This window comes from Lepus europaeus, chromosome 13 (assembly GCF_033115175.1).
Source record: "Lepus europaeus isolate LE1 chromosome 13, mLepTim1.pri, whole genome shotgun sequence".
NCBI classification, from domain to species: Eukaryota; Metazoa; Chordata; class Mammalia; order Lagomorpha; family Leporidae; genus Lepus; species Lepus europaeus.
Genome location: NC_084839.1, coordinates 40,249,224 through 40,264,040, shown reverse-complemented (window position 1 = coordinate 40,264,040; position 14,817 = coordinate 40,249,224). Strand labels below are relative to the sequence as shown.

The following is a 14,817-nucleotide window of genomic DNA, read 5'->3' as shown; positions in this document are numbered from 1 at the left end:
CTGGAAAAGGCCTCTCACCTCTCCAGTTTCATTAAATGAGGCTAGGACTAAGTTATGGGTGTTGTGAAAATCAGTTGAGAAACTATTTCTGAAAGTATTTGCAATTATCTAGATAGAAGCTTTATAAAATCCCGATTTGGTATATATTATCTATGTATATGTCACTTGAAATAGTTGAAATATTGTTAGGGAAACACTAAATGTCCAGTATGAAAAATGGTGACTGTTAAATTATGAGTCAAAGGTTGAATCTTACTGCTATCTGCTGTCTGGGGGTGTCGATTTTTGCCTCCTGCTGTGTATAAGACATAGATTGTCTGTACTGATAGGATGAAAACAGAAGCATTAGCAGAGGAATCTAGGATCACAAGGTGCATACAGAAGAGCTGCCTTTTCCTTTTATCATGCCAGCTCAACCGCTTCGTTTTCAAAGTCTTGTTTGTTGCTAAGGAAACTGAATGCTTTTTGTCAGCTGCGTACTGATATGTTTCTGGTCACCTTTTTAATGATTAACAGCTGACAGTATTCTGTGAAATACTGTTTTGGTGGAATAGTATAAAAGTAAATTTTCAAGACATTGTTTATTTGGAAAAATGCCGGGAACTTTAAGACTAAAGAATATTTGAACTCACTCCTGTCGGTGCCCTCCCTTCTGCTGTGATTCACGGGTCTTTGAAGAGCAGTCAGTTGTTTGATTGCTGGTATTTGCTTTAGGCTGGTCTCAGATTAATTAAATATCAATTATTTATCAATTATTAAAGATCAATTAAAGATAATTGAGACGGGGCTGGCACTGTGGCACAGTAGGTTAATCCTCCACCTGTGGCGCCAGCATCCCATATGGGTGCTGGTTCTAGTCCTGTCTGCTCCTCTTCCTAGCCAGTTGTCTTCTATGGCCTGGGAAAGCAGTAGAGGATGGCCCAAGTCCTTCGGCCCCTGCACTCATGTGGGAGACCAGGAAGAAGCACCTGGCTCCTGGCTTCGGATCGGTGCAGCTCTGGCCACTGCAGCCATTTGGGGAGTGAACCAATGGACCGAAGACCTTTCTCTCTGTCTCTCCCTCTCTCTGTCTGTAACTCTATCTCTCAAATAAATAAAAATCTTTAAGAAAAAAAAATTTTTTTAAATAATTAAGAGGCATATAGTTACGTTCACTTTGAAATTCTTTGAATGTAGAACAATTTATCCCGAAGAGTTTTGAAGTGGATATAACTATATATCTCTCAATTATCTTTAATTTTGTTTGCTCAAACTCATTTTCCAAGCCTGGAAACACAAGTGGGAAAATGTTTCCCACTAGCACGACAATAAAATTTGACACCTATAAATTTGAAGTAAATGTCATTGAAATATTTGAAGAATTGAAAACCTTGGGTTTAATGGGTTAAAAATAATTTTTAGGAGGCTTGGTGCTATTGCGCTGTGGGCTAAACCACTGCCTGCAGTGCCAGCATCCCATATGGGCACTGGTTCAAGTCTTGGCTGCACCACTTCCGATCTCGATCCCTGCTAATGCATCTGGGAAAGCAGGGGAAGATAGCCCAAGTACTTGAGTCCCTGTACCCACATGGGAGACCCGGAGGAGGCTCCTGGCTCCTGGTTTCAGCCTGGACCAGCCCTGGCCATTGTTAACCAGTGAATAGAAGATCTCCCCCAACCTTCCCTCTCTGTCTGTGGTTCTGACTTTCAAGTAAGGAAATAAATAAATCTTTTTTAAAAAATTATTTTTAGATTTTCTAATGTGATAAAACTACTGAGAAAGAAAGTCCTTGTTCAGAGTATACAGTGGCAGGTTAATCCCAAACCATTGTCTTTATGTGTGGAGGGTAGTTTTTTATTTAGAATTACGAGGGTTGAACAAGTCATACTGACTGTGACTCGTCCCATGAGGTTTTTTCTTGGTTTTTTTTTTTTTTTTCCTACTAAATTAAACCAGGTATCTTAAAGTATATCCGTTGTCTTCTGCATTTGCCTGTTCTGTGCACTCACATTTTGCCGATGTCTGTGTCATTCAGTAGCTACGTTACACTTTCAGTGAAAAGATGAAATCAATTACAATATGATGCCACTTTAATACAATTGTGGGAAAAATAAACTGAACAGGTCCCTTTACTAGTTACAGTAAGCATTATGTAAGAAATCCATGTAAGGCCTGATTTTTTTTTTTTTTTACAGTAAAGCCAATCAGGCTCACAGTGTCAGCTTTGAAACATATAAGGTTGTAAACTGTTTTGTTTTTTTTTTTTTTTTTTAAGATGTATTTGTTTATTTGAAAGACAGAGTTTCAGAGAGGCAGAGAGAGAGAGAGAGGTCTAACATCCAATGATTCACTCCCCAAATGGCTGCAATGGCTGGAGCTGGGCTGATCCGGAGCCAGGAACCAAGAGTTTCTTCTAGTCTCCCATGCGGGTGTAGGGGCCCAAGGACTTGGGCCATCTTCTACTGCTTTCCCAGGCCATCACAGAGAGCTGGATAGGAAGTGGAGCAGCCAGGACTTGAACCGGCACCTACATGGGATGGCGGCATTGCAGGTGGCGGCTTTACCCACTAAGCCACAGTGTCGGCCCCAGTTGTAAACTATTAAATACCAAAATGAGTAGGAGAGCAGAGAAATGATCAAGGGATTGAAAGATCAGTATAAATCAGTATATCACTGACGTGAATTCCTATTTTATTATGACTTTAGGTTGACATTCTTAGGTGAATGCTGTTCTTTGATCATGGTGGAAAATGGAATGAGAAAGTATAAATAGTTCAACAGAAGTCACCACCATTCTCAGAAAAGAACTTTTCCCCTCACCTACTATCTTTAAAGAACAAAACTTCTGTTGGGTACTTGGTCTCTATTCCTAGAGCCAGAGTCCACCTGTTGTATGTGTACCAGACTGACTTGAGTATGGTGGCATATTAGTAATTGCCTTTTTTTTTTTTTTTTTTTTTACAGGCAGAGTGGATAGTGAGAGAGAGACAGAGAGAAAGGTCTTCCTTTTTGCCGTTGGTTCACCCTCCAATGGCCGCTGCGGACGGCACATCTCGCTGATCCGAAGCCAGGAGCCAGGTGCTTCTCCTGGTCTCCCGTGGGGTGCAGGGCCCAAGCACTTGGGCCATCCTCCACTGCACTCCTGGGCCATAACAGAGAGCTGGCCTGGAAGAGGGGCAACCGGGATAGAATCCGGCGCCCCAACCAGGACTAGAACCCGGTGTGCCGGTGCCGCAAGGCGGAGGATTAGCCTGTTAAGCCACGGCGCCGGCCAGTAATTGCCATTTACACAAACATATATTTATGGTATACATTCATTTGTTATATAAATTCGTGAAAATACCTTGAAAAGCTAGGTTTTTTGCAGATATATTTTTGCATTATCTAATTTTGTATGAAAACATTTTAAAATAAAAATTTCTAAAATGAAAATTGAAAGATAGTGATATTCAAATAAGTTGATACATTAGGGGTTCTTTAAATATATTTTTGTTTGGTGTGGGATTTATTGATATTTATTTTCTTTTGCAGTGGAGTCAAATACAACGCCTTTCCCATTTAATTCCTTGAGGGGCAGCCTGATTCTTGGCTTTAGGAGGTAAGATAATCAACTGAAATGCTCTTTGCCTGAATCTGGACTGATAGCTCCTGTCCATTTGACCTATTGCATGAGGAAAGTTACATATATTCTTATTATATAAGTTACCTGAAATAACATTACCAGTGTTATTCTTCCAAGTGGTTGAATTGAGTTTAAGTAGCCTTCTATATCATGTTTTCCAAGAAGTACACACTGATGTGGAAAAGATCCAGGAAGAAAGCACTGTTGGAGTTGTGGACAAATTTGCATGTATATTCAGTTAAGTCCTTGAATAGCCCATCACGGAATATTTTTATTCACTGTAGTAGTTCTGTTGCTTTCTTCTGCCCAGTTTTGGTATTTTGAAAACATTCAAAGCTAAAGAACAGTTGAGAGAATAGTGAAAGGAACATCCACATGCTCTTTCTCTAGATTTGTCAACTGTCAGCATTTTGCCTTCTTACCTAGGTGCATTAGCAGGGAGCTAGATAAGAAGCAGAGTAGCTGGGACTGTTCCTGTTCAGGATGCCTGTGTTGTGGGTGGCAGCTTAATGCCAGCAACCCACACTCAGACCTGTGCCCATATGGGATGCTGGCATTGCAGGCAGCAGCTTTATTCCCTATGCCACAACGCTGGCCCCTTGTGTATTTATGGTATTATTTGATGGAGTTGAGAGTTGGAGTTCAGTGTTACTGGTGAGGGTGTGATTGAAGCCATGGTCACTTTTGAGCAAAGCAGTGTAGAATAATGACTCTTCATCGTGAGTTGTGGTTTTCTTTGTGCATTGTAAACATATGGCAGTAGTTTTATAGATTGTTTTCTTCTGTATAGAAATAGGTACTTGGGGCCGCTGTTGTGGTGTAGCAGGTTAAGCCTCCAGCTGCAATGCTAGTATCCTATTTGGGTGCCTGTTCGAGTCCTGGCTACTCTACTTCTGATCTAGCTCCCTGCTGATGTGCAGGGGAAAGCAGCTGAGGATGGCCCAAGTGCTTGGGCCCTTGCACGCAGAAGCAGCTCTGGGCTCCTGGCTTCAGCCTGGCCCAGCCCCAGCTGTTGCAGCTATTTGGGGAGTTAACCAGTGGATGGAAGACCTCTCTCGTTTCTCCCTTCTGCATGTTAGAGTTTGGTGGTAAGGAGAAAGAACATTAACCAAGATGGGGATAGAGAATAGGATTTAGAATAGAACTCTGCCTTTCAAGTAAAATAAATAATTTTTTTTTAAAAAAGACATAGATAATTGTAAAAGATAATTGAAGTTGTTTTTTGTTTGCTTTTAACCAAGAGTGACATTATACTTCTACTCCTCAGTCTTTGTTTTTTACTTTACAATACTACCTAGATACCTCTTGGTCTACCAGTATAAATGTGATTGTTAATATTGTTTAATACCTTTGGAAGATTTAAAAGTGTGGGTATACTGTAATTTTTCAATCACTACCTAATAGACTGAAATTGGTTCTAATTTTTGCCATTATCAAAAAACCAAAAAAATTATACATATTAATCGTGTGTGTGTGTGTGTGTGTGTTTGGTTTCTCTCTTTTTAAAAAAGATTTATGTGTTTATTTGAAAGGTAGTGTTACATATAGAGAGAGATCTTTTGCTGGTTTATTCCCCAAATGGCTGCAAAAGCCAGGGCTGAGCCAAGTCGAAACCAGGAGCCAGGAACTCTGTTCTGGTCTCCCACCTACATGAGTGACAGCTGCTCAAGTACTTGCACCATCCTCTGCTGCTTTCCCATGTGCATTAGCTGAGAGCTGGATTGGAAGTGGAGCACCCAGAGCTAGATCTGGTACTCTAATACAGGATACGACATTGCAGGGGGCAGCTTGGCTCACTGCATCATGATGCTGAGCTAGAAGTGCTCTTTAGTTTTTAGTTTCATTGTAGAGAAACGATGGGGAAGTGTAAGGGAAAGACCCTGGGGAGATATTGGAAGGAAGAGGAGAGTGAGAACCTGGAGAATCTCAAAGCCAAGAAAGTAGTTTCAAGAAAGGAGATTGTGGTCAGTGGTGTGAGTGATAAAGACACAGGGGAGAGATAGGCATAAAGAAAGAGGGTATTCTATGTGATTTGGGAAAGTCATTGAGTATCTGTAGTGTTCTGAAGGCAATGTCATGAGGAAACCAGACTAGAAACTCTGAAGATCTTGGTGTTTTAGCATGATTGAATTATATGCCAGATAACAGTTTATTTGTTACTTCTTGTGCGACTTAAATCCTCTTTGGTCATTTCACTGTTTGTTAGCATCTGAAATGCATAAATTGCTCTGAGTTTTAAAATAGCCACATAAAATAGCTCACTATCTAGGTGCATATAGTGTGTGGACATTTGCAGATCCTTCTTTGTTCTTGCTGTATTCTTAGTCAAAATATTTCAACCAATCCCTTCCAAGATCATGTTTAAACATTCAGTTTCTAAAAGTGTATCTTGTTGGTTAATTTTTCTCATTGTAGATAGAGAAAATTTTTAGGTTATGTGTATACTTAAGCATTTGTGACGAGGTGATTTCTTCTTTCTGTCCCACCCCGAAACTACTAAAAATTTAAAATGTAGTCAGTAGAGTTGCAATTTAGATATCATAGTCATCTTAGCAAACCTAAGGGAAATTTGGATATGCATTTTATTACTGAAGTACAACTTGTAATATAGTGTTATCTGCCTTTATTAAAACTACCAAATATTAATAGGTCTTAAATAGCAAACTAGTATTTCTGTAATTTGATAAGCTAAGGAAATGAGAATTGAACATCAATTAAATGTTAGGACTTTCTAGAGTTTTTTGTTTTATAACTTAAATTGTCTAAACCTGATAACTGTTAGAGTTTGCCTAAGCAGTACAGATCATGTGTGACAGGCATTTTGGTGATTCTGGCCCACAATCTGGACTGGTTGGCAGTTTTTCATGTCTAGTTATTCCTTCAATTAGTTCTCCCTCCACTTTCATCTGGGAAAGTCTCTGTTTTATTCCAAGTTAATTCTGTGTCTAATTCTTCCCTTTTTCTTGTTTACTCTTGTATTTTGGTAGAGGACATTCTTAAATAGCTTCTTGAGAAAAGCATGTGGAGGATAAATTTTTTACAAAATCTTTTATTATTTTTTATTTATTTTTAGAACATTTAGTTAGAAAGAGACAGATGTCCACAACATCTGGGCCTACCTTGACTGTAGCCAGGAACTGGGAATGCAATCTCAGTCTCCCATGTGGCTGTTAGGAACCCAGCTGCTTGAGCCATCACCAGTTATTCCCAGGGTCTGCTTTAATGGGAAGCTGTGGTCAGGAGCCAGAGCTGGGACTCGTAGAATTTCCTCTGCAGGTTTGTAGAATCTTCCCTTTATTTATTACTAGTGTTTTGACATTTGACAATAAAGCAACTTCTATGTAGCTTTATTTTGTTACTTTTAGAAATTTGTAGAATGTTTATTATTAGTGTTTTGGAAATTTCCAGAACCTCCAGGGATTTGGGAAGAATCTTTTCATTATCACTCCTGTTCTGACATGTCACTATAAAGCAACCCTGTGAATGTGGTTTTGTTTGTGTCCATTTTCTGGGTGCTTAGTGAGTCCTTTCAACTTGACTGTTCGTATCTTTCAATCCTGGAAAGATTTATTTTTAAAATACTGTCTTCCTGGAACTCTTGGACTGGTGTATTTTTCTATCCTACTTTCCTTTTTTATTTTCCTTTGGGTTTGATTTGGTTTGTATGTTCTACTTTTGATGATATTTCTCAGCTTTTATTTTTCACCTCTTCCGTTGAGTTTTTCATTTCTTTGATCATTTTTTTTCTTTTTGTAATGCAGTGTGGTAGGGAGAAAAGGAGCAAGATCTTTTATCCATTGGGTTTGCTGCCCAAATTCCCTCAACAGCCAGGGTTGGGCCAGACAGAAGCCAGGAGTGAAGAACTCCAACCTGGTCTCCCACATGGGTGGCAGAGACCCAGGCACTTGGGCCTTCCCAAGTGCATTAGTAGAAAGCTAGATTAAAAGGGGAGTATCCAGGACTCAACTGGCACTTCATTATGGGATATCGGCATCCCAAGTGGCTGCTTAGCACGCGGTGCCACAGTGTATTGCCCCTGCTGTCACTTTTTTATTTCTGAATCTCTTTAGGATTCTGTAGATGTTCCTTTCATAAAATATATGAGTATTTATAGGTATCAAATATTTATCTCAGAAGTTATTAATAACAGGTTTTTTGAATGCTTTTTCACTCCATGCTTATTGTGTACATCCTCCCAGCTTTCATACCTTTTTGTTGTGTTTTTTTCTCTTTTTCCAAAATGTCTGAGGATCTATGCTCAAGAGTGGTAGCAATGTAAAAGTGGTTGGAAGCTGCTCCAAGGGCATTTGTGGGGCTTGTACACTTGGAGCTTTACCCTGCGCCACCTGCAGATCTGCTGCAGCAGTGTCTGTGTGGCTTTCCTCTTAGGCTGGGTGTTCTCCCAGGATACTGCATGAGGGAGAGTGCTGAGAGCCCCTGTGGGTACCATTTAGGGCATATGGTTACAGACTTCTCCCTTGTCCAGAGCTTCATTGTTTTATAGTCCAGAGAAGAGTCATTCAGGTTTCTTCTTCAATCAGAGGGACAGCATCCCAACTGTGGAGGTGAGAGAGGGCATCTACAGGCCTACTTGTGTTAGCCCCCTTTCCTCTCCCTTGGTAAAGCAGATTCCGTTGTAGAAATGGGTTTGGTCCCAGGTTTCCTTACTGATGTCTTGGGATTTGACATTCTCTTTACTTGTCTGTCTGCTTTTAACTTGTAGTATTTATTCTCAGTTAGCTGCACTTCCATTTATTTTATGTGTTGTTGAAAAAAAATCCTTTGATTGAAGTGGGATATTGGGAAAGGAGCAAATTTAGATGCAAATTGTTAGTCTAGCATCCACAGTTAACTTAGAAAGCCCCTGGGTAAGTTTTAAAGCTAAGTACTTTGTACCTCAGTTTCTTCATCTTTATAATGGCTCTGATAATTGTGCTTAAAGCAGAGATATTGTGACCATTAAAGAAGTTAACAAAATAAAGTGCTTTAGGAGAGCACTTAATGCATTTGTGAGTGCTCAGAAAATATTGGCTCTTATTAGTGTTTGCTAAGGGCTAGGAATGCTAGATAATAGGTAATTCAAGAATGAACAGGAAATTTCTTTCCCCCAAGTTGTTCTCCATTGGAGACCAGAAAATAAGAATACTCTTTCTGTGCAAACCCATCTTCATAATTATGAATGTTTCGAGGAAAAGGTACTCTGTTTCTGCCAAGATTGGAGAAGGGATCAATCTGGGCTGGTGTCCAGAGAAGGTGCTGAGATGAATCTTGAAGGATGAGTAAGAATTTATGCAGGACAAAGAGGGTATTTCAGGCAGGGGCACCAAGGCTGAGAGCACAGTGTGTCTGGGGGCCCAAGGTGGGTTGATAGTAGCTCAGCAAACCATGACATAATGGCAGAATAGAGCCCAAATGGGAGCTTGGGTTTCTCATGAATGGTCTCATTCCCAATTAAGAGGTTTAGACCTCGAGTCAAGATGAGATGAGAATGAGAGTTATTGGGGGGGGGGGGAGGGAGTAAGAGTTAATGGGGAACAGCCAACATTAAGAGATAATTAACATTTTGTGGAATCCTTTGGGGAATTTCAAGTGGAGATATTTGACTTTGCCTTTCTAAGTCTCTTTCCTCTTCTATGAAATAAGGAGTTTTAAATACACACATGCAAAGTTGTTTTATTTATTTATTTTTTTAAAGATTTATTTTATTTGGAAGGCAGAGTTACAGAGAGGCAGAGAGAGAGAAAATCTTCCATCTGCTGGTTCACTCCCCAAATGAGCATAGTTGCCAGAGCTGGGCCAATCCGAAGCCAGTGCTTCGGGGTGCAGGGTGCAGGGACCTGTGTGAACAATTTCTATACTTTTGTTACTTTGCAAATAGACATAAAGCAGGTGTTGTCTTTTGACTTTTTCACTGCTCATATTGCACCTAAAATCCTTCAAAGTTTTTGCAGGTTATTAGTGGTTCATTCCGATTATGGTTTTTTTTTTTTTTTTTTTTTTTTTTTTTTTTTATTATTCTGGGTTTATTTTACACAAAGCTGCCCAAAAAGGTAAACAATTTAAATAACAGAAAAGATTTGATTTTTCACAATGAACTTTTTAAATGCAGTTAAAATCCAGATATGCTTCCTATTTCTGCTGATTAGTTAGCAGTGACAAATCAACTTTACCGATTATGTTTTTTAACAATAAGTGCTTTTTTATCAACTTGACTATATCTAAAGTTGGTACACGTCAGACTGCTCAATCTCAAGTGTAAAAACACCTTGGACACATACGTAATTTTACTGTGTGTTTATTGCAAACTTACCATTAAAACATGTAAATTAAAACTTACCATTAAATCATATAAATTAGTCTTCTTAAAATGAGGTTTGAATGAAGTATACATAGTGTATATACATCAAGTATACAAAACTTAGAAATAATTTAAGACCAATATCCATTTGTTGTCCTGTTGTGTGGTTTTTCATTTAAGTAGTTGACATTTGAACCAGCTGTTTTTTTATTTCTTTGAAACAGTATCAGATTTACAGATTATAAGAATAGTACAGAGAACTCACATGTACCGCGTTTGCCAACCTAACATTTTGCTGCTTTACCATTCACCCATGTACCTATCCCTCCATATACCTATCAATTAACACATACAAAACTATTCTGAATTATTTGAGCTTAGGTTGTGTGATTCGTGCCCTTTTACCTTTTTTTTTTTTTTTTTAAGATTATTTATTTATTATTTATTTGAGAGGCAGAGTTACAGACAGTGAGAGGGAGAGACAAAGGTCTTCCATCCACGGGTTCACTCCCCAAATGGCCGCAAATGGCCGGAGCTGCACTGATCAGGAGCCAGGAGCTTCTTCCCGGTCTCCCATGCGGGTGCAGGGGCCCCAGGACCTGGACCATCTTCTACTGCTTTCCCAGGCCAAGGCAGAGACCTGGATGGGAAGAGGAACAGCTGGGACTAGAAGCGGCACCCATATGGGATGCCTGCACTGCAGGCAGAGGATTATCCCACTGCACCACGGCACTGGTGCCTACTTTTTTTTTTTTCTTTTAAGATTTATTTATTTATTTATTTGAAAAGACAGAGTTACAGAGAGAGAGAGAGGAAGAGAAAGAGAAAGAGAAAGAAAGGCAGAGATAAAGAAATCTTCCATCTGCTGGTTCACTCCCCAAATGGCTACAATGGCTGGAGCTGGGCCTGTTCCGAGCCAGTAGCCAAGAGCTGCTTCTTGGTCTCCCACATGGGTGCAGAGGCCCAAGCACCAGGCCATCATCCGCTGCTTTCCTGGGCACATTACCAGGGAGGTAGATTGGAAGTGGAGCAGCCGGGGCTCCCATATGGGATGCTGGCTCTGCAGGTGGCTGCTTTGCTTACTAAGCCACTACGCCAGCCCTGCCCTTTTACCCTTTCATGTGTCTGTAATGGGCAGTTTCTTAGGCAACCACAGAACATTTAGCAGATTTGGGAAATTTAACATCACTGGCATATTTTGTAATATAGTTCATATTCTCATGTCCTTTTTGACATCCCCTTCTCCTTCTGCCTTTCTGTACTGAATCTTGTCCAGGGGTGTGTGTTAGTTGGTTTTTCTTTTTAATTGTCTCTAATCTGGAATAGTTCCTCAGCATGTGTCTGTCAAGACATCACCATGTTTGGAGACTGCAGGTCAGTTACTTTCAGAATGTTCCTCGGGATGACTCCTCATGATGGGATGCAGGCTGTGCACCTGCACCTGGAGTACTGCATGAGCGATTGTCTCCCCAGGAAATTTATCCAAAGGCATTCACTGTCCTCAGCATCTCACTAGTCAAGTTTGATTTTGCTCAGTCAGTCAAAGTGTTCACTTCTCTGTTATGTAGTTACTGTTCTTCCTGTTACAAAGAATAAGCATTCTGTGGGCAGACACTTTGAGACCTTGCAGATCTTCTCCATTTAACTTTGCCCATAAGATATAGGGGTGGTTCTTTGATATTTTTATGTAAACGGGTCTTGATTTTAAAGATTCAAAATGAATAAGGGTCAAACTTTCTAAGTTACATTGTCCTGGTAATTCAACTTGCTTTTGCAAACACTTATATGTATTTATTTCATATTTCATAAAATAAAACTGCTAATGCATTTTACCTTAAAATGTTATTGAAACCTTTGGGTTTATTTTCAATCCTTTGCTGCCCTCTACAGGTCTATGGATGTAAATCTTTGGAGCAAGGTAAGTACTCAATACTGCACACCATATGGTGATATATAAAAAAACATTAAGAGCAAAAGTTTTAATAGCTTCACACATTTATGATGTACCATTATAAGTTAATCGATTTAGAAACTTTAAAAATGCTAGTTTTAAACAGCATGAAATTTATGATCAAGGTAGTCCTTGACTGAGTCCTAAATTCTTTTTTTTTAAATAGTGATCACAGCTCTGATTTTTTTTCTTTAAGATTTTATTTATTTGAGAGGTAGAGTTGCAGACAATGAGAAGAAGAAACAGAGAGATAGGCCTTCCATCCACTGGTTCACTCCCCAAATGGCTACAATGCCTGGAGCTGGGCTGATCCAAAGCCAGGAGCCAGGAGCTTTTTCCAGGTCTCCCACATGGGTACTGGCGCCCAAGCGCTTGGGCCATCTTCTACTGCTTTCCCAGGCCATAAACAGAGAGTTGGATTTGAAGAAAAGCAGCTGGGTATTGAACCAGCACCCATATGGGATACTGGTGCCGCAGGTGGAAGATTAACCTACTCTGCCACAGCGCCAGCTCCTCAGTCCTAAATTCTGAGATTTTCAACTTTTCCAAAAAAATACTGTTTACATTAGTATAAAGCTATATGACCTTAAAGTTTGAATAATTTTCTTAATCTATGTACATATACTTGTGTATGTTATCATATTTGAATGAAATGCTGGCCAACTTTTTACTGCTACCTTTTAAAGAAGTAAACTGATTTTATGCCAGAATTATAGTAAATTTCAAGAATGATTTTTAATCTAATAAAGTCAGAATATATTTTTAAAAAATACTTATTTATATATTTGAAAGGCAGAGTAACAGAGAGAGAGGGAGAGACACAGAGATGGAGATCTTCCATCTACTGATTCACTTCCCAAATGATCGTAAAGCTGGGACTGGGCCAGACCAAAGCCAAGAACCCAGAATTCCTTCTGGGTCTCCCATGTGCATGGCAGGAACCCAAGTACTTGGGCCATCATCAGCTGTCTCCTAAAGGCAGCAGGAATCTGGATTGGAAATGTGGAGTGACAGGACTGAAACCAGACACTTCATTATGGGATGCCGGCAGCCCAAGTGGCAGTTCAAACCGCTGCACTGCAGCACCAACTCTGAGAGTGTATAGTATTAACTGCAATTTCCAATTTAAATACCTTTTGAAATCTAAATTTCACTCACTTCTTCTTGTATTGATAGAACTGCCATTGAAACTATGTAGCCATTCTAATTTTGGTAGGGACAATATATATTTAGAAGTAATTCTTCTTAGAGATTTTCGTTGTTAAATGCATTTTGTCTAAAATTTGTTATTAAATTTGACTCAGTTAAATCTAGTGCATGGCTACAATTTATGATAGAATTTACTGTCCCTTGCATGCATTGGTTAAAAAATAGTTTGTAGGTATGGAGTATGAAAGTATTTTAAAAGGTTCGTGGAAAATATAATTGAAAGGTAAATTTATTTTGGTACAAAAATTTTGAAATCCAGGCATATTTTTTTCATAATATTTTCTATAAACTTTTGAAAGACTCCTCATATTTGTTTTGCTTTTCTTTTGAGCAAACCTTTCTACCTTAGCTACCCTTTGAGTTACCATAAAGTACAGCATGATATTTCATAGTGGCGTATGATCACTGTTGCCTAATTTTCCCTAGTAACAAATAAATAATAGAAGCAACTACAGTTTGAGTTGTCAGTTACAGTATATGCCAGGCACTAGGAGTAAAGAGACTAAATGATGGTGTACACATAAATTCAGAATTCCCAACCCATATCCCTTTGGACAACTGCTATATGTTTCTGTTCTCATCAGCCTGAGGTTATATAGTCAGATACTGTGTTCAGAACTGTAGCTTAGGTAATCATTTTGATCGTGAAGTACATATTTGAATTTTTTTTAATGCTGGTGATAGAGCTAATCTTGAAAAGTAAGAGTTATCTCTTATGTTGCATGAAAATCCACAAGAACACACATTAGAACTTAGACTTCTTTTGTTTCAACACCACTAGAATGAATGGGAAAAAAAAGTCACTGAATAGCTAAAAAAAGAAATTACTTATTTGTCCAGCATATTTTACTTCATTATTTCTGTAAAACTTCATATAAAAGAAGGAAACAAGACCTAGGTTGTAGTCTTTGTCTCCCAGCTGCAGCCCAGCCTAGCCCCAGCTGTTGCAGGCATTTGACGGAGTGAACCAGTAGATAGGAATTCTGTCTCTCCCTCTCAAATAAGTAAATAAAGAAACTAACTTTTTCAGAAGGAGGAAACTGGTCCAGTTTGATGGGAAATAATAGTTTGATAATTCCTCTAACCTATTTATGACAACCCTTTTCAAATCATATGTAAAGAAGTCAGTTTAGAGCTTCCTATGTGGCATTTCATGGAACATTGCTGTTTTCCTTCGCCATGGGTTTATTTTTGTTTTTTATCTGACAAACCTATTATTTAAAAACAAAACCACCTCCTGGATGGGTGTGGGAGGTATTGAATTCCTGTGGTATAGAATAATACCTTACTGGGGAGGGGCTTTATCATTCCAAGAATCCAGTTTCAGGTTGTGTTTGTTCTTGTTTGCATCTCTCACTGCCCTGTGCCGCTTCTCTGTCTTCCCAGATAACAGAATTGTTGTACAAGGATGGACGGTATTGCCAGGAGCCTCCAGGACCCACGGGTAGTGTTTCCATTTCGCTGATTGTAACTTATCCACAAATCCATTCTCCAGAGTAATGATGGGTTAGGAGGATTTACAGCAGTAAACACTTTATTTTTGAAAGTGAAATTTGAAAACATTTGGTTATAAATGTCTGTACAGAGAACCTCTAGGTTTTGAAATCTATGAAGTGTTTGGTTTTATTCATATGAAGCAGGATAAAGGTCTTGTGGATTTCTCCCACATAAATATAATTTATTAACCAAAATACATTATTTTGGTACTTCATGATTTTCATTTTCTGTATAACGAAGCTTAGAATATATAGTTTTCT

At 39.1% G+C, this 14,817-nt stretch overlaps 1 protein-coding gene across 1 annotated transcript in view; it reads left to right on the top strand.

Moving 5' to 3' along the window:
• Positions 1-14,817, top strand: part of LRPPRC (leucine rich pentatricopeptide repeat containing) — a 110,037-nt gene that overhangs the window by 38,853 nt on the left and 56,367 nt on the right. The window contains exons 14-16 of the mRNA XM_062209360.1: positions 3,512-3,578; positions 11,791-11,818; positions 14,447-14,504. Coding sequence (XP_062065344.1) covers positions 3,512-3,578; positions 11,791-11,818; positions 14,447-14,504 — 153 coding nt within the window. The remainder of the gene's footprint in view (positions 1-3,511; positions 3,579-11,790; positions 11,819-14,446; positions 14,505-14,817) is intronic.